The sequence below is a fragment of the Parasteatoda tepidariorum genome, chromosome 6 (assembly GCF_043381705.1).
Source record: "Parasteatoda tepidariorum isolate YZ-2023 chromosome 6, CAS_Ptep_4.0, whole genome shotgun sequence".
In the NCBI taxonomy this organism is placed as follows: Eukaryota; Metazoa; Arthropoda; class Arachnida; order Araneae; family Theridiidae; genus Parasteatoda; species Parasteatoda tepidariorum.
In genome coordinates this window covers 47,894,233-47,914,594 of record NC_092209.1, presented here as the reverse complement: position 1 = coordinate 47,914,594, position 20,362 = coordinate 47,894,233, and the positions used below count along the sequence as shown (strand labels likewise).

General features: G+C 29.5%; 1 protein-coding gene across 1 annotated transcript in view; it reads right to left on the bottom strand.

Annotated features, from left to right (window-relative positions):
- Positions 1–6,929: 6,929 nt before the first annotated feature.
- LOC107436314 (adenosine receptor A1) overlaps positions 6,930–20,362 on the bottom strand; it is an 80,346-nt gene continuing 66,913 nt past the window's right edge. Inside the window, exon 2 of the mRNA XM_071182330.1 lies at positions 6,930–15,863. Within this exon, the coding sequence (XP_071038431.1) occupies positions 15,297–15,863 (567 nt within the window). The 3' untranslated portion in view covers positions 6,930–15,296. The remainder of the gene's footprint in view (positions 15,864–20,362) is intronic.

Here is a 20,362-nt window from a genome sequence, read left to right as displayed (position 1 = left end):
TGAATGCCAGGACACTGAAGTGCTATCAGAATTTTCTTTTAACTACTATTACTGTAAGGAGGAAAAGCAAATATTACCCTAATACCAAGTTTATGTATTATTGTAATAAGATTGAATGTAATCAAAGTTATTTATTTATTTAATGATTAATTATTTTGCACAATTTTATTCTGCACATATCAGCAACAATTTTTTTTTTATTCTTTCTGCAGAAGATAAAAGAATTAATTTAAGTTATTCATGGTCCATATAACATAAAGGCTTAGGTTTTGTTACTTACTAATAGCTTAAAATGACTATTTTTTCAAACTTCTAATAAGCTAATATGTCATTTTCCTCGCATTCAAAATGTGGTGAATTTCCATTTTTTTTGAGCAAATGTCAATAAACTACACTGATTACTGTAAGATATTAATAAATGTAACTAAATAAATATACAAAAAAATTTTTAGATTGTTTTGAAGACTTTAAATTTGAAGAAATTTTTTGGTCTGAATTGGCATGTTTCCTAAGAATCACCCATATATTTTTAGTTAGAATTCTTTGACATGATTATATATTTATATGGATACAGGTGGAATAATGCAGTTCTCAATCCAAGTCATTCAAAAATTATATTTATTATATAATTTCATACTGATAGGATAACATTCCAATAACGCAAAATCAAAGTGCTTTACTATTTAATGTTAGGGATTATAATAGGGGAAATCTTTCAAGTAATTTCTACAACGTCTTTCACAAGGGATATTTTAACAATTATGATAGGCTAGAATGCTTTGTGAGAAGTTTCTCACGGGATTTCATATTTCTTTAATGTAAAAACTTATCTGAATGATTATAGCATTCTTTAATCTAAAATTATAACTAAAATGCCAGAAGGAAATTATAATACTATGATAATGAGTTTCATTTTTAATTATAAGTTAAAAAAAGAATTTAGAGAAAAAAATAACATAAAAAGTTTTGTTAAAGCTTTTTGTGTTAAAAGTTCTGTTAAAGGGTTTATATATAAATAATACTCACATAAAATATTTGTGCTAGGGGTTAAAAAAGCTAATACTTAAGAGGCGAAAAAACAAAAAGCGTTATTGAAGTCAGTTGAATAACTATTCTCGAAAGCCGACATTGAATAAAACATAAAAACTAGTTTGATTGTTGGATAAAACTGGAAAATGTTTTTAATAATCTTTTTTTGGAGCTTCTTTATTTACCTCGTCTGTGAAACGAGTTCTGATATTTAAAATATTCCCTTCTTTTTAATTGATACAAAAGTTGTGAATTTTTTTCTTTTTTCCTTTCTTAAATATTAGTTTGTAGCCTACACTGTGAATATTTTCTGACTTATATTAAAACGTTGAATGCCATGGAGGTCACCGGTGACCGGCACTGAGTTTGTTCGTAGTGTCACTGGGGTCACCGGTGACCGACGAAGCCAAGATTATTAGAAACACATAATTTGAGTAAATTTTTAATGCTTTTAATTTTTTATATTATTATCGTTACTAAAATAGCTTGAAGAAATTAATGCAATACATACTGAGAAAATTATTCAGGCCAGACGGGCAAGCCATGTAAAATTTGCCCGGCATTCAACGTGTTAACAACAAATCTAAAAAATATATTTAGGGTGGTTTTACATATTTACTGTTATTTTTACTTCTTTTAAAGAATCCATTCAAAACCTTATAAAAAGTTTAAGTGTGATTAAAAAGTGAGAAGTAAAAGTATAAACACGAATGCATCTGTTCTTTCAAACAAACATCAATCGATTTTACAAAGACAAGGTGCGCAACACTAATTATTCTTATTGATCTTCAAAATCCCATTAGAATGACAAAATACATACACGGACCAACGAAAAACTTGGCAAAAACTACAAAATAATAACTGTAACTTTCATTTTCATTGTATCTCCATTGCCATATAAAAAAAATAATAATGGCTTCATTTATTCGTCAAGCAATCTTTGTCAGGATTGGCTTTTAGAGGTCGACACATCGTCCATCTTCTCCTATACACTTTCACACCTCGCAGATAGTTTTTAATGAAAGAAATTCTTTTCTAACAGGGACATATTGTTCTTCAGTACATGTTGTGTGCGATGGGGAATAATGAAATAGATAGAGAAGTGTCCCATAGCACGTAGGTAGAAGTTATCTGTTTGAACTTGAAGTTTTCTATTTTAGTTGATATGATGGATTAGGGAGCTTACTTCATCTTCGCGGTATGAAAACATCAATTATAAATAATGTTCCGATTTAGTATTTTAGTTTTAGATTAAAATTGAACTAATTTTTTTGTTTGCTTCTAGACATCTGTTTCTAAAACTTTTCGTTTGTTTCTAAACTTTTTGTCTGCAATCATCCACACATTTATCAATCACTAAGAAATCTGCTTTTCGGAAATTAATGATTTTTTTTATCATGATTTTTTATCACGAAAAAATCATAATTTTTTTTTTATTTTTTACAAATATTAAGTCAAATATATCGGACAATACTTAATACAATATATCCTCACTTAAAAAATAAAATTTTAAGATTCTTTTTTTCCATCCTGGTATGTCTTTACAGAGTGAAGGAAAATATATGTAAATGAAGTAGGATGTTTATATGTGTGTGTATGTAACTTATACAAATCCGAAATTCCTAACCAATAAGCATCAAATTCGTATGTTCAAAGACACAGTGAACCTAACTGTCTACTTTAAAACTCGCTCAGACAGCCGGTTTGCGTGCCCCAATCCAAAGAAAATATTTTTATACAATCTGATAATTATTTTATAAGAGTAATTTTCTAGCTTGCTTCTCTAGTAAATTAATGATCAGTTTTATTACATTTTCTTATAAATTATTTATTTTTGGTTTCATAAATTAGGTTATCACAAGTAAAATCAATGTTAATTTTACGGCGTATGGCAATAATGTCACTGAATGAAATTCTAAATTCCACCTAAAATTTAAAATTCCTCATTTTACTCATTAATTCAGTATTTTCTAGCAAAATCCATTGCGTTGGTTTTATTCCTGGCTCTGGAGCAGTCCAGGTGGTATATAACCATAGTTGAACAAGCAGATCCACTTTTTTAGGCTTATGCCAACTAATGTTCAACTCCGCAGCCCTGTAATTTTGAACCCAATCCAGAAGACAAGAAAACCTCTGGGTTAACTATTGGGAGAAATATGCCTTCGTGGAGGAGTTTTTGATGGAACTAACCCAGCATTAGCGCTACAAAGGAAAACAACGAGAACCTCCCACGGTTAGCCTAACGGCAAGGAGACTCTAATCCAGGATCCGTCTACCAATGAGGATATTTTTTTATGTCAGCACTGCTGTCGGTTCGAGCCGGGTGTGGATTTTGTATCGAGCAGCCATCGCTGGGATTCGAACCCGGTGCACCTAATTGGAAGGCAAACGCCCTATCCCTTGAGCCAGCTTGGCTTAATCCATGTGGTTAGTTTTATTCTCGGCACTGAAGCAATTCATGTGATTAGATTTATTTCTAACTCTAGAGCAATGCTAGTGTTCAGTTTTATTCGCGTTCTTGAGCAATTCGTGTTGTTTTACGAGATACCACCATAGTTCTGTGGAGATCAGTGCTTACGCCTGGCAACGTTATCGCTTATATTCTGCGGACATTAATCTGTTCACGATGCATTTGTAGATGCACTGCGTGTATAATTTTAACTCGCAAACCAAGTCTTATGCCTTATGTGAATTTGAAATAAGTTACGAACAATAATTTTTCCGTAAAAATGATTTTTGACAAAATATATACATATTTTTTTTAACTGCTGGCACTGAACTTATCGTTCTTCGCCACGGAAGTGTTGCTTGTTTTACGTTGCCTGGTGAGCATCCTGCGAACTAAGTCACGGAGCCGAGCAACATTATCCACGACACACTGCCACGCGGATTCAAACCTCAGCCATTATCTTCGCAATCAGGCAAGATAATCGCTCGGTCTCCAGGCTGGCTATTTGACAAACTGTAAGCTGGTTGCTAATAGCTTAATGCAAAAGTTATTTGAACTCACTACTGGACTAACTTTCACGGACTTGGATCTTCCATATCCACATAAAAATGCTCCGATTTTAAAAAATTCTTAAGTAATACAAAATGTTGAAATACAATTTAAATACTATGAATATTAATACAAATATTGTAAAAAAATGCATATGGGAGACTGCCCATGCCGTCTAAATATTCAAATACAATACTCAAGTCATTAAAAGGTCAAAATTGTTTTTGAGGAACTGGATATAAAATTTTGATGATTGAATAGATGTAAAAAAACTCCTCCAAATGTGCTGTTACAAAGGAAAGAACACTTCCTTTCGGAGGTTTATTCACAGTTTTCGAAATTATGGTGCATTAATGTAAGGAAGCAAAACGAATGCCCAAGTAATGTAATCTAAGGGACCAATAACAATTATTTATGCATGAAAACAATAATAATTACTTTTTATACATCATTAAAGAAAAAATGTAATAACTGTTATAAATTAAAAGCATAAATCTGGTAAAAATTTACGAAATGTAGAAAAATCGATCCATGGTACGAGAAGTAATTTTAAGATGTTTAATTTTTTTATTTTAATAGCTAGCCCCCTAGCTGACCCATTATCACGAATTTATAGTTTTAAGGTTCATAAAATTTATAATTACATATTTCTATCGGCCATTTAATTTAATAATATTAAACTTTAAAATTGTGTGACACCGCATTGTTTTTAGAAGAATTTTCATTTCAAGATATGTGATCGTAAATTATTTTCTAGAAGAAAAAAAATCAACATTTATTTGCTCAGATATATTATTTTTTACATGCTTCTAGCTCATAACATACAAAGAATATTGCGATATATTATTACTAAAAATATGTCTACAACTTGACAGCTTCCTGAACCGTGTTTAATTTTTTTCTCCGAAAAACGAACAAACATTATCCCAAGTTTTTCTAATTAACAATAAAACACAAACCCCCTATAAAAATGGATTTATCACACCGGAACATACGTTCGTATACATTATAAAAATTTATATGTTAATGAGCTTAGAGCCATTAAAGATCAAGCCATCAAGTTCATCAATATATTGATTACTAACAAAAACTATTCTCAGTATGCGGGCATTAATAAAATGAATTGTTTACGTTTCCAAGAGCTGCTATGTCCCTAAAGTAACTCTTTTCTCATAAATCATGTTGAACTATTAATTTGCTTTTATTGAACTATAAGAGAAAAAGCATTTTATCAGCCATATTTGTTCAACGTGTTAATGGTTATCGTGTATTTTAGTTCTTTTCAGAGATGGTATTTATTAATGTTTGGGGGTAATGTACAAAATAAAAGAAGAATTAAAAAAAAATTAGCAGTTGAAAATATCAAGCTTTGATATTTTCAACAAATACTGGTTCAACTACAATTTTTTTAGAACTGGTATTTAATATTATTGGCCTATAATAAAATAACGAATTTTAGCACAACCAAAAATTATTTTTTATGAGTTTTTCTTTCTGTCCGATGATAAACTAACAATTAAAATTATTTTCCTCTTAATGATCAGATCAGACTAAAACTCGATTGACAAACTTCAATTCTTCTTATTTAAAATATTGTTTTATTTATTCTTTTTTTTTCCAGTTTCATTGAATTCATTAATTTTGAGAGACCAAGGAGAGAGTTTTAACTAGCTATTTGGCAGAAATTCTTTCTCTTTTTTTCCCTTTTTGACAACGTAGGAATTAAATCTATTTCAAATCTGATATTTTTAAACCATTAATGAAAAATAATTCGATCTCGATTGACCGATAATTCATGTGACTTAGTCACTTTTGAGATTGATAACAAACGAAGGTGACTTAGTTACATGAAAAAAAAAGATTAAGAGTGTTTTTTCAAATTACGCTTTAATCAAAATTAACAAAAAGTAATAAAATGTGACAATTTGAAGAAAATTATCAAAAGATCTCTTGTCTTCTGGCAGATGAAAAATTTATTTTTCTAGAGAAATTTAGGAATTTTTGTACTTAAAATATTAAATTATCAGCAATTTTTCTAATGCCATATTCATAATTCTTCTTAGTTTCAGTGATTCTTTAAATTAACCCACTGATGGTTCTGCAAGTAAAAAGTCGTATTTTAACCTCCAGTCTTCACCGCATAGCAAAACCGGTTTTTCTATATAATTAGATAGGGAAATAGTGTATCGGGGAGAAACTTTCTCCCAATCTTGCCCTTTTGCTAAACTAAGAAGAATTATCAAAAGAGCAAGATTGGGAGAAAGTTTCTCCTATTTTTCTAATTTATCTCTTTCACAATACAATATAAAGTTATGGTACAGTAAAATGTAGTACTTATAAATGCACTTTAACATTTTAAACTCATCACAGCAACTGCAGAAATGGATAAATCCAAGCTTTAGAAGTGAAAGAATTAAATCTTGAAATCCTAATAAAAATTAAGTTCTAAGCCTATTTTTACTATTTTTTTAGTGTTTAATACTAAGAAGTTATAAAGAATAACAACATTATGCTAGCTAAATATTGCACATGCTAAGTTAGTTAAAATCAGAAATTTAAATGTGGAAGGGAAAAAATACCATTTAGAAAGCCTCACTTAAAAAGCAATTTCTTATTTTTTTCCATGAAATTTAAGTATTAATGTAAATATAGAGTACCATTTTTAAGTATTCCACGCACTTCTGCATAATTCATATTAAAAAATATTATACACAACTTACTCCTGTTTGAAAAAACTATTTTTGTAACAGAAATATTGCTGTAAAAACATTGATTAATACTTCAGAATTAATCAATTTTTTTACAGCAATAGTAAGTCAAACAAATAATTCAGCGCTAAGGAATAGTTTTTTGCATGATAATTTATATATAACTACAAAATAATTCTCATTTAAAAAACACATAACAAAAAAAACATCAAATTTATTTAAATTTTTTCCATTTTTTTGACATACAATAAACACAATGTTTTACAAAATATCTACAATGAGGATTTTTATCATTTAGAATATGTGACAAATAATACATAGATTACATACATCTTTGTTCGATTAGCGTCGTTAATACTTAAATCTTTGTGCCAAATAAGACATCAAATTAATAAATACAGAAAATGCAAAATCCTCAATAAAAAACAATCAAAAAATAAACATAATCTTTTTAAGTAAGAGCTTCACATATAAATTATTTAACTCACAAAAGACATTTAAAATTGAAAGCTATCTCGATTTTTATCATGTTTTTTTGCAGTTTAAAAAGCTTTATACTCCTTTTTAAATATCATTATTATGCAATGTTAATTTAACAAAATAATTTTCTCAAATGTAATTTAATCATAGTTTTAAATTAAATATATTTTATTTTATTACTCATAAAAATATGGTTTGGTCATAAATGTTGGACAGGTTTAAATGAATTATCATTGTCTTTTTTTCAATTATTAATTAATTTACCAATATTTTGTTTTGCAATAATGCTGGATGACTTTATTTTGATTATAGGTATGATGTATGATGTATTTTGATTATAGGTATGATGTTAAATAGAACAAAAAAAAATTTCCATTTCACATTTTATTTATTCACGGAAATGCACTTTTTCACTAGTGTTGACCAAAATATTAAGGCTTTTATTGAAAATCAATGTTTGACATGCTCACTTCAGCAATTATTATTTTCTAAATAAATAAATTAATTAATTGAATAAACAATTCATAAATTATTAAACGTTTGTTGCATAACCACTTTTTTCGAAATATATTTCATTTTATGTTGCTCGAAACAGTAATACTTTTTTAAAAGAATAAACGAGGGTACTATTACATTATTTATTTCAATGAATTGCTAAACTAATTTATTTTGAATCTTATCCAAGACTAAAACAAGTCTTTTTCGACCAAAAAACCGTCCTAGATATATAAAAATTCAGAGCATGGCATCCGATAAATTTAATGACACTCCTGCAACGTTAAACTATGCTCAAATAACACAATTCTTAAATATATAGTAATACCACGAAAGCTAACATGCACAGATACAAATAAACAAATCCTTGTGATTTTGTCAATTTATTTGATAATATTTTCAATATAAACCAAATTGATTGCTTATAAATTCTTAGTCCAGAAATATTTAATTTTCATAATAATAATCACAAGTGGGAAAAAAATTAGGAAAATGAAATAACACATAACTCACAAAAATCAGCAAACTTTCATTCCATAGTAAAAATTTCTGATGGTCCCATTATGTTTTACGTACAATTTTATTGTTACGTACTTCGACATAAAACTATCTATAGAAAAAGTATCGACGAATTTATTTCAGTTCAACTTTTAACATTGCAAAGTGGCGTTTTAACTTTTAACAGGGTCAGTTCCTAATATGCGATGCAACATGTTGCTTAATAACATATTAACCTTCACGGCTCCGCTAAAAAGACGCCACGGAGCGATGCACCGTGCCGCCAACAGTGCACATTGCATGTCAATTAGTTGATGTTCCGATTTTCCCGTTTAAGCGTTACATATTTAGAGATTTTGCCAACATTATAACTGAATATGCAATTTGGAATAATTCAAAAAATTCCTACTAGCTTAATTCAGTACGATAAATTTTAAAACAAACATACAAATTTCTGCCCTGTGTGTGCGACCGCTGACTAAATACGGTGCTTGTAACGAAATGGTTAAAATCGTTGCTTCTTATTGTGAAATCTTATCTTTTTGATGCTAATGGGGTAGAATCGGTACAAATTAGCATTTTTTTCATGAAATGCCAGCAATATAGACCTGGCACAAGCTTTGGTAATGTAAATCAAATGAATTTTTATTATAAGAGTTTGGGTGTCGAAGAGTTTGTGCGATTATAATGCAAATGGAAAAAAAAAAAAAACTTCACAGAAAAAAAAAGAAAAAAAGAAAAGGTCAAATATGCTTTAATTTTTGAGTAATTTTTAAGACAATTTGAGCTTGCGTATTTAATATATTTTAGTAGCATCTGGGCAAAAACCCATATTAGGGAACCTTTATTATATTTTTCTAGCTAGTTCTCTGAATATTTTTTCAAAGACCATTGCGGCGCTTTTGAGTTTTGAAAATGTGATCATTACTAAAGATTTACACCGGTCAAATGTACATTAGATATAATAATAAAAAATATAACAATCACTGTGTTTTAATCGAATTTTTTTAAAAAAAGAATATCTCCTTTTAGGAGCCTTTTCTCTTAAAGTTGTTAAATGTAAGGAAATCAAAAATTTAACAAAGTTTTCTAGAAAAATCTTCAGCTTTGTGCGATCATTAATTAACGCACCTCTTAATAATGACCAATATTTAACAGAAATAAAAATATCGAAGGTCAGGAGTGGTTCTAATCCAATTACGTATCTTCTTCATAAGCAAAATGGTGTTAAAATTCGGAGATGCCTGAAGCATTTATGGGGACACTTGGGTAATTCTTCGGCACCTGAACCATTTTAATAGATTATTAATATGGAAACTTTAGGGAGACTTGGATAATTCTTCGTCATCTTTACAATCTTCACAGATTATTATTAATATCTTGAAACTTTAGGGACACGTCAATTTAATTATCTTAACTGATTGTTATGTTATTAATACTTAAACTTGAGAGATACTTTGGTAATTCTTTGTCACCTTAAATATCTTAATAGAATATTATTAAACTTAAAGGGCACTTAGTTAGTTCTTAATTAGTTTAACTATCTTAACAGATTATTATTTATATTAAAACTTTAGAATGCTGTTATGATTTACAGCAGAGCCTGGTGATTGACACATTTCCTTTTTATGTTTAAATAGGTTTTGAAACTGAGGCGAAACTGAGAAATATAGTGTTAAAGAAGCGCAAAAATGTGGTCAAAATAATATTTTAATCGTTCAAAACGTAACAAATATGTCACGTCAAAGCACAAATATTAAAAAATAAATACCAAATCCGTAGTATCACGCATATATTAGTAGTAGTAACGTTAAATAAATAAAAACTTTGCTTTGATATTGAAAATTTTAAAACTTTTTAGAACTTGGAAGCTGCATATAGGGAAATCAAACGCAAACAAACATCATTATATCAGGAAAAAACACATTAATATTCTTCTGAAAGAAAATAAAACAGTAAAGAGTTGTCACACAATTGAGGCAGTTAGTAATTAAGTTTCAATTAAGTAAAATTAGCTAAGATCATTAGAAAGGCATTAATCAGATCGCTAGGTAACTCCCTTGTATATAAAGACAATGAAACTATTGAAGAAAACACCACAACTTTAAGTATAATGATTTGGTATTATGTTACATTTCAAAAGTATCAGATGTTAAACATAAATCAAACATTTATGCATCATTAAATCAAACATACTTTCAATTTTTTAATGTTATTTCTTAATAATTTTGTTTAAAAAATTAGTGCAAGACAATTTGAAGATAAGAGAAAATGTTAGCACACTTATTCATAATTCGATCATTGCAATTTGAAAAAGATTAAGTGTTTAATTTATTAATAATAAAATATAGAAGTGGGTTAAATATTACATTAGGGGATTCCAAAGTCTGCGCCCCAGCACCATGCTATACCTCGATTTGTTCAGTAGTTTAAGATTGAAATTAATTCTTAAATATTAATGCTACTCAAAGGGTAAAAGTTTCAAGTTACGGTTGATAAAGTTTTGGATACGTATAGGAAATGAGTATGCTGTCCCAAATATAAAAAAAAAGCTATTGAGGGTTGAAATTTATTTCGCTATTTCTCTCCTATGGTCGATTTTTTTGGTAAATCTGGGTTGAAAGAACAATATAGCTTCAGAATAAAAACTATATCAATTTCTAAGATTTGTAAAGTTTTGTAAAGAGCAACAAGCTTACCAATCGTACTAAAGGAATTCTTAATGTCTTCAGGCATGGATTTTAATTTTCCTTGTTCATATATTTCTCTTATGGTTGTAATAGTAATAATAATATTAATCATTTAACAAAAACTTGAGGGAATTCCAAGTATGAGTAGTACTTACTATATTCTTTTATGCTTTATTAGTTTAACTATATTCGTTATAAACTTACAATATTCGCTCATATTCTTACAATTTACTTCCATAGTTTCTGAATTCGTAGTCTTACGCAGATATTATAACCGTCGTTGGACAATCGGCTCAATTTTGAGATTAAGACTACCAATGTTCAACTACGTAGCATCATAATCTTGAGCCCGATCCAGAAGACAAGATAACTCCTGGAACTAACCCACATTTGCGTTACATGGAGAGAAAAACCACGAAAACCTCCCACGGTTATCCTGATGTCAGGGGGACTCTAACCCAAGATACGTCTACCATTGAGGATATTTTACGTCAGCTCTGTAATCGGCACGAGCCGGCTATACGTTATATGTAATATGTTACGTTATATGTAAGGGTAAATATTATGCCCCAGACAAATATGTGACTCTAGAGCTGTGAAAGAATTTTAAATCTCGCTAAGGTGCCGCATCAGAAAATTGTTTGAGATTCTCTTGGCCAGCCCTATTTAAATCAACTAGTGGGCTGTGACCCCTGCTCGCTGACGCTCGCCAACCCCCGAAAATTGCAACGCAATCTTATATGGTTTGCTTCGCAAACCAAGCTTGCTTCGCTCGCTACTAACTTAGGTACATTGCAAATGCACAAAATTCAAAGAATTCAAAACAATCATTTAAATCCATATAACAACTTTTTTTTTTTTAAATGACATCTTTTTAGTAAATACTAAGTCATTAAAATAAATTTGAATTCAAATAAATGACATGTAATTCGTTAAACCTATTAGAAATGTGCTATAGTATAAAATCTAAAGATAAAATTTCTAAAACTGATATCTCTTTAAAAAGGTTAAAATTTTGGCTATAATTAAGCCTATTAAAAATTGAAATACGTGAAATGCAATGGAAAAATCTGCATAAACAAATAAATTCTAGTAAAACAAATAAATTCGTGATATAAATCTAAAATCGTCAAATAAATTCGTAATATATAAATTCGTGAAAAAAAAGCGCTTTCGACAAAATACTGAAATAGGGATCTATCGACAAAGACTACTCACTTCTGCCTAGCTTATGCTCTCTTTGGTTATTTCAGTTTCCGTTTTTAAAAGCGCTATATGTTGAGCCATCTCAGCTAGATTTGGCATGTGACATTTTTAGCTGCAATCCATTAGTCGATTTTCTAGTGTTGCCATTCGGGGAGTTGTAATGAGGCTTTTTTTTGTCGCCATGTAAGAGAAATATATATATAGATAGTACCTGAGTAAAGGTTGTAAACTTTCATTTTCAGAGTTTGTAAGATGGACATCTTACAAACCTCAGTGACACTACCTTTTCAAAGGTGGGGTTTATGCAAATTGGACTTCCTTACGTAGTTGGAGAAATCAAAATTTGACTTTTTTGGGTGTTTTAACTAATGTAAGTATACACTTTATTTTGTTACTCTTTTGCGATATTTTTGCCGTTAGCGCATAGATTTGCAATAAAGTTCCTAATTATGGTTTGAATAGTGAATCTCTAATTACAATAGCATGCATAAATTAAAGGGTGCATAATTTAAATAAAGTATGTATAAATTAAAGGGTGTTATAAAATGTTAATTAAGAAACTTGGAAAAGAATGATTCAAAATATATATGTTGATAGCTTCATATTACCTTAAACAATTCCAAAAATTGCTGCAGTTATTGCAATGCTGCAGTTATTGCTATTTATGTGGTTAATATTTTATCATGTTCATGTCTTATATTGTCTTACTATATAATGTTTTAATTTTATAACTAATAAATTTATTTTTGAGTATAAGCTTAAAAAGTTTGTTGGAAAGTAGACCTGAAGTTTTCATAGTGAGACACAAATGTTGTATTATGTGAATGATGGTTTATGGGAATGTTGTATAATGTGAATGTTAAATTATGTGAGTCTTAATGTAAAATAAATTACTGTATGTGAAGTCTAAAGTTGTTTTAATTAAATGAACCTATTCCAAAATATAATGCACCTTAAGACGTTTTGAGTGATTTCAAAATCACAGAAAGCTTTTGTGTTATTCAATAATATTTGGCACAAATAAATAAAGCATTTTGTGTAAAAAATTTAAATTTCAATCAAGTTAATTTCGATAAAAATTTTAATGGAATTTTGTTGCGTATTTTAAATGAATTTTAAAATAAATAAACAGATAATATTTAACTTTCTTTTGTAGTCTCAACTCTGAACAATAATGAGAATATGTTACCGACATTAAATACATATTGAGTAACACTCACAACAAAAAAACTTATTAAACAAGAATAACTATAAAAAGCACTCATTCATTTCTATGATTTTCAAAGTTTGTGCTGAACCAAAATAAAATACTGTCAAAGATAGTATTATTGGAAAAGGAACTTGAAAAGTAACAAATATTATTAATAAATAAGACATAACAAACACTAAAAATAGAACATGACTAGTAATGATCAAAATTGAATGCGCTCAGTAGAAAGGTATGTACAATTCTGTATTTATACAGAAAATTTATCACATCAATTAATTAGAAATATTAACTAAAATATTTCTACAAGATATGTATAAAAATTGGTATATTTTGATCCACTTTGAGAATTTAAATATTAACATCAAATGTATAACATATAAATAGTTATTGTTCATTAAAATGGCAAAATTTGAATCTCAGCACCAAGTTTAAACATGCAATAGTATTTGCATACTATTATACCTTTTTGTCATGATGATAGATGCATTGCCATAAAATATGCTATTTGTTCTAAATACAATAACTGTATGTCCACTGTTCAGTAAAAGTTTTGGCTTGCGGCCAATCAACAAAGTTGGCATTGACCTTTTTAATATCTTGGTCAGTTTAAATCACCAAATTCCGTGTCTTTAGCCGAATAGGTATTATGCCACATGGAGATTGCTATGTCATTATTTAAAATAATTCTTTTTCTTCATTTGTGTTACAAACTATCTGTAAAAACGTAAAAAGTTTTCTTATCCTTCATTACTCAGTAATATTGTTTTTATTTCTTTGAAAACAGTACAAAGAAAACGAGAATTATCTGAAACTTTTTGGAAAGTACATCACTTCGATTAAATGATATATTTTAGTTATTTTACTAGCATGCTTCCCAGCATTTTTACGGGAAGAAAATGATAAGGACATGAAAAAATATTGTGAAACAATAAAATGAAGAATTAATCGTAGAATTTAAGTTACACACAATGGAGGAGTAAGTACTAAGTACTTCCTTTTTGGGTAAGAAAAAGGTTCTATGTATATAGGTTATAACTGTTAAACAAATGGTGGTTAGTTTTTCTCAAAACTTATAATAATATCGTTCGCCTTGCGTTCGGCGTATATACACGTCATTGTCTGTTTTTAATTCCGCATACCGTGGAAGATTTCTAGAATTAAAGTCCGCTCTCAACTGGTTAAAGCTCCGGAATACTGGAACAGCGGCCTGCACTTCACACCTTAACTTCGAAGAAACTTTGTCTGCCTGAATCTTTAGCAAAAAACAATTAATTTATTTAAATTTTTATTACGTATCAAATATGGTCAAATAATTTGGATTCAACTTACACATTGTTAACAATCTCAATTCAGTTTTAAAAACAATAATTGTATTTTTTATTCAAAAAAAATATTTTTTTTACATACTTGTTAGAAAAATTACAAAATATCATTTCTGTACGTGACAGATTATGGTTTAGAAAAAGAACTTACGATATATTATCTTTAACAAAAAAAAGTTATGAGTAGCTAAATTTGTTCGAAAATCAACGCGAAAATTATAGCAAAAAATTTAAGTAGAAGGCTTTGAGATCATCACTTTGTCTTGGAATTTATGAACGGATATGAAAGAATCTAGGCTTCATATCATAATAATGACAAAGATCTCATTTCCACACTTTTCTATACATATGATACTTGTTTTTCAGACTTATTCCACTCCCTAAAGCAATACGCTTTTTTTCAACACCCATTCTCTACTGAATGATATTCGGATACTGCTTTGAGTCCCAAAACTCAACTCACATTTACAACTCATAATCAGCAAAAGCAGCTTTTTCATCAGGATTAGTTTTTTTTGCCATTCTGAACAAAACTGGCGTAAATAAAGCCTCCATTTTCACTAGGCTCGGTATGTACCTCAGTTCTCAAACTTAAACACCGCTTTAAATCTGAATTTCAACTCAATATTAATTTTAAAATGATAAAAAGCTGAATATTCACTACCCGAGGTCAGTGAAAGCTGCTTTCTCATCTGAACTAGGTTTATTCACCGTTTTGGACAAAGCTGGTGCAGACAAAGCTTCCATTTCCACGAGCCTCGGCTTTTTGCGCAACGGACACTTACCATCTTTACCACCGTCGCACAAGAAGTGTTTCTTTAAAGCGTTCCTGAAATCACTCATATGGTACGCGTACAGAAATGGATTTAGGGCTGAATTGACGTGAGACAAAACAATGAAAGCGTCCACGACCCAAAGTGCGACTGTACACTCACTACAAAACGCTTGGACACAGTTCACTGTGTACAGTGGCATCCAACAAATCATGAAGAACACGACGATGATGGCGAGGTTCTTGGCTGTACGGACCTCTCGTTTGCTTGCTTGTTGCGGTCTGTCTTCCTGGTTGCTATCTGGAGACCTGATTCTTTGCAGATTTCGGTGCAAGCTCCTTTCTGAGCTAGACGTTGAACCTGGAGGAGGCCTGCCACTGTGGCGACTAGAGTTGCGATAGTCATCATTACCATTCTTTGGCATCTGCTTCTCCAATGCTGTGATCTGCCGCAGCTGTAATAAAATATTACATTATTAATGTAATATTTATTACAATTGTACTATTATTATTATTATTAAATCATAATTATTTTAACATAAAAAGGATAACACATGGAATTATAACAAAGTATTACTCTCTTATTGCTCGTTTACCATTAAACTTGGTTAACTGAATAATCCTAAGAAACTGAAGCTGAAATATATTATTTGATCAAAAACTTCATGCGCTTCATAAACATACAAATCGGAAATAACAATCGACATGTTTCAAGTGCTCAAATATAATGGCTCCCATTTCAAGACTAGCTAGACATGAATGAGGAGAAAAAAAAGTAGCTTAAAATAAAAACGTAAAGCTGCCACTGGAAAACAGAAAAGAATATGAAAAACAGAACAAGAAAAACCACAGCGGCCGAGAGGGGCTAATCAGGGTAAAATGAATTTCCACGTGCTACTGAGAGGCTGTGAGCAACTAATATCGTTAACAAGGGAGTCAGCATTCATATAAATAAAACAAGATTCCAGGCCATCAAGATGAGCTGATGTGACTAGGGTAGAAATGGTATTGGTATTGAATTTATGAGAAAGATTTTATGCATTATTGAGTTATTATTATTGAATTTCGCATTATTTTCGGCGTTTGAGATATGTTGACTGTTTTTTTCCAATTCGCATGTTTTTGAAGTGAAATTTGAATCCAGTAACTATAAACTTAGTACAAAAAAATTTAATTGGAATTTAAAAATTCGTTGCTGAATATATGGCTGAGTTGTTCGTTGGCTCCGATTTCATTGCTAGCATTAATATTATATTAGATCTATTGTCAATACCTCACAACACGAATAATTCAATTAAGATTTTCGCTTAAGAATTTCAAGAAATTACTGAAATTTCGTGATTTGTAAAACAATTCAATCATATTAATGAAACACTAGTAACGCCACTTCTACCATTTATAACTTGAAAAACGTAGCAAAATTTGGAAACATATGAAATTTTTTTCGTCCCAGTTCAGTGCTGTGCATCTCATTTCTTAAGATCAGGAGGTGTGAGTATGCCCGGGGTGAACGGCCGATTAAATTGCAATAAAAAGAGAAGTATAATGCAATAGAAATGCCAAAATAAATAAATAAATGACTCAAACAGAACGCCAAAAAAAAACGAAAAAATATCTAAATATATTTTTTAATCCAATTCTTATATGTTAGCAAGCAGAAATTATTCTGTAGTAAAATCCTTTTTTTTAATTTCAAATCTAACATTTGTAATTTTTCCTAAACAATGCTAAAACTGTAGTGACCAAAAACTTCCTTATTAAATTTGTTCGAAAATCAAATTTTATAATTCATAAAATATAATGCTTGTGCTAAATATGACATACCTGTTATAAAGTCTAATTTCAAAAAAACTCATTAGATTTTAAGACTTTATGAACAGTTTAGTAATAAGAATAAGTAAAATGAATTAAAGCAATAGTTTATAAATATAAGTAAATACATAAAGTAATAGTTTAGTACACTCTAAAAACTGTACCTCTGATTTCAGAGGCACATTTGGATCATTTGTGCCTCTGAATTTTAAGGGCACAACGTACCTTTAAAAATGAAAGGCACAATGTACCTCTGATTTCAGAGGCACATTTGGATCGTTTGTGCCTTTGAATTTTAAGGGCACAACATACCTTTAAAAATGAAAAGCACAATGTACCTCTGATTTCAGAGGCACATTTGGATCGTTTGTGCCTCTGAATTTTAAGGGCACAACGTACCTTTAAAAATGAAAGGCACAATGTACCTCTGATTTCAGAGGCAAAATCAGATGTACCTCTTAACTTGGAAGGTACATTGTACCTTAGATTTTGCTTTTATGTACCGCTCATTGAAACAAGCATTTAGTGGTACCAAAACCTGTTATTTACCAGATTTGAACACATTTTTTTTTACCTATTTGTAATTTGCTAGCACTTTATATAAAAAGGGACTTTCTGTTTGGTTTACACTATTACCAAGATATTAATTATAATAATTCTTAATGAAAAATATTTCTCAATTCTTTGAATATTGGCCACTTGAAAGTGATCATTTCAAGGGATTCCATCTAAGGCTTTTTCATAGACAATTATAAAATATGTAAATTTATACCATTTCTTTAATTATGTAGCGTTTAATGATACTTCAACAACTACAATGATGCTTTTCTAATCAGATATAGGTACAAAAAGATAATATTTATTTCTGTTAAGCCAAGTCAATATAATTCATGGATTTTTTTTCTTTTCCAAAAAGCATCCTCAAAATGGAAATTTATTATAAATTTAGATATTTTTTAAATATTTAGAGATTTCATAAAATAGTTTTATAAGGATCAAAAATTAAACACTAAATATCATGAAATCTAATATCTTTTATTTTCACACATAAAGAACAATTTTACATAATTTAGTAACAGTTGCAATATGATGTATACAGTTGCACAAATTTGGAAAAACATAGAATATTTTAAAATGATAGATGTAGATTTTGACAACTTGGATATTTTATAACATGAAATATGCTTAAACAAATGACTTAACAAGTGTAAAATAAAAGATTTCTTTCCATTGAAATGAATTTTTTTAAAATCCAGATTTTGGCGAAACATATTAACCCGTTAGGCGCCATCATTCCCATTTTGGGAACATTAGCTTTCAATTTTTTTAGAACTAACTGTACTTAATATTATTTAATCGATGATTTTATTTGAGCTCAGAATATATGAAAAGCCTTCTGCAATTTTTTTGGAAAGCTTGTTTCAGAATTTTTTTTTTTTTATTGTATTTTAAAAAACGTGAAATTCTGCATTTTTGCCCCAATCATTAAACATGCATTTGTTTTATAAATATTATTAAAATAAAAATTACTTTCGTGCTTAAACTTGATTACAACAATCGGATATAATTCTCTTTTCTATAATCCGAATTTCGATGTCTACAGTATTTCTTAAAATGTCCTATTTCACCACAATAGAAACATTCACGTTCAGATCTAAATTTCTTCACAATACTTGGCGAATTCCATTTCTCATTAAAATGTTCTTTCTGGCGATCGTTATTACACGGAATAGCTTGTGGATCATACTGAAAATTGGCAATGAGATTTTCTTTAAAGTAATAATAATTATCATCATAAATTTCTGACCTTTCAGCAGGAATAAGCTGTAAAGCACACGAAAACCAAAGATCGAAATTCACACTAAATCTCTTCGCTTTCTGTTCAAAGAGTTCGAAGTACCGTCGAATTCCACACTTCTTGGCATCAATTTTAAACATCTCATTCACTAATTTTTTCTAAAGTAGGAAATCCTTAATAACAATAATATTTGTCACCAATTCTTTCAAAAACTTAATAAAACATTTCTGGAACGGATCCCACCGCTGCCACCAATTAATACATAGCTGTAGCGTATCAAGCTATATTAAAGAACTGTTCAGTTTTTTTATAAAAACATTTATTTCACACCACAACAAATACAATAACAAATATAAAGTACCCGTAACGGGATAGTTAAATCTTATAAAGGAAACTAGAAAAAGTGCCCGTAGCGGGATATATGAAAACTCACCCGTAACGGGATAGATAAAATATCATAAAACAAACTAGATAAACCCGTAACGGGTAATATGAAAACTCAAATTCCACACAAAACTAATTCTAAAAAATCAACAACTTTCTGGTGTTCTAATTTTATCGTCTGCTTTTATTATTTGTATTTCGTCATAAAATATTTCATTGATGTGCGCATGCGCTTCTTCTCCGTTACATCGTACCGAAGAAAAAAAAGGGAAGCCCATTTGAGAGGCACAGGGAACCGGTAAAATCCTTTCGTACCGCGCATTGACTCGCGTTTGCTTTGGTGCCTTTCATTTCTTGTGGTGCCTCTCATTTTTAAAGGCACATTAGTTATGTGCCTCTAACGCGAGAAAATAAAGGGTACATTTAGCTTGTGCCTTTTATTTAAGAGGTACAGTTTTTAGAGTGTAATACAACATATATAAATAAATGACACATAAACAGAACGCTGTAAGGAAATGTAAAAGTCTAAATCTATTTAAATTATTTACTAAATGTAAAAATTAAATCTATTTATCTCTTATTATATAAATGATATAAAAAATTACTGACATTTTGTCTGAAAAAAAAAACGATATAAACTTTTTTTTATGTTTAAAGAATGCCTATTCCATGTGTAAAATAGTTTTTAAATGTTCAAGTGGAAAATAATCAATAGATTTTTAAAAAAAAATCAATAGATTTTGAAATTTAAATGTCTTAAGTCGCCAACTGGATGCCCCTATCGAGCAAATACCTGGGGCCGTTACTTTTCTGCTGAATTATTATTCTCTATTCTTCTAAATAATAAAAAAGAATAAAAAAGTAATTAAAGAATACATTATTTTCAGGTCTATTATTTGTTCGAATTTCGAACAAAATTTTTTTAAATTTATGTTGAAAAGCATTAGATAGATATTTTAT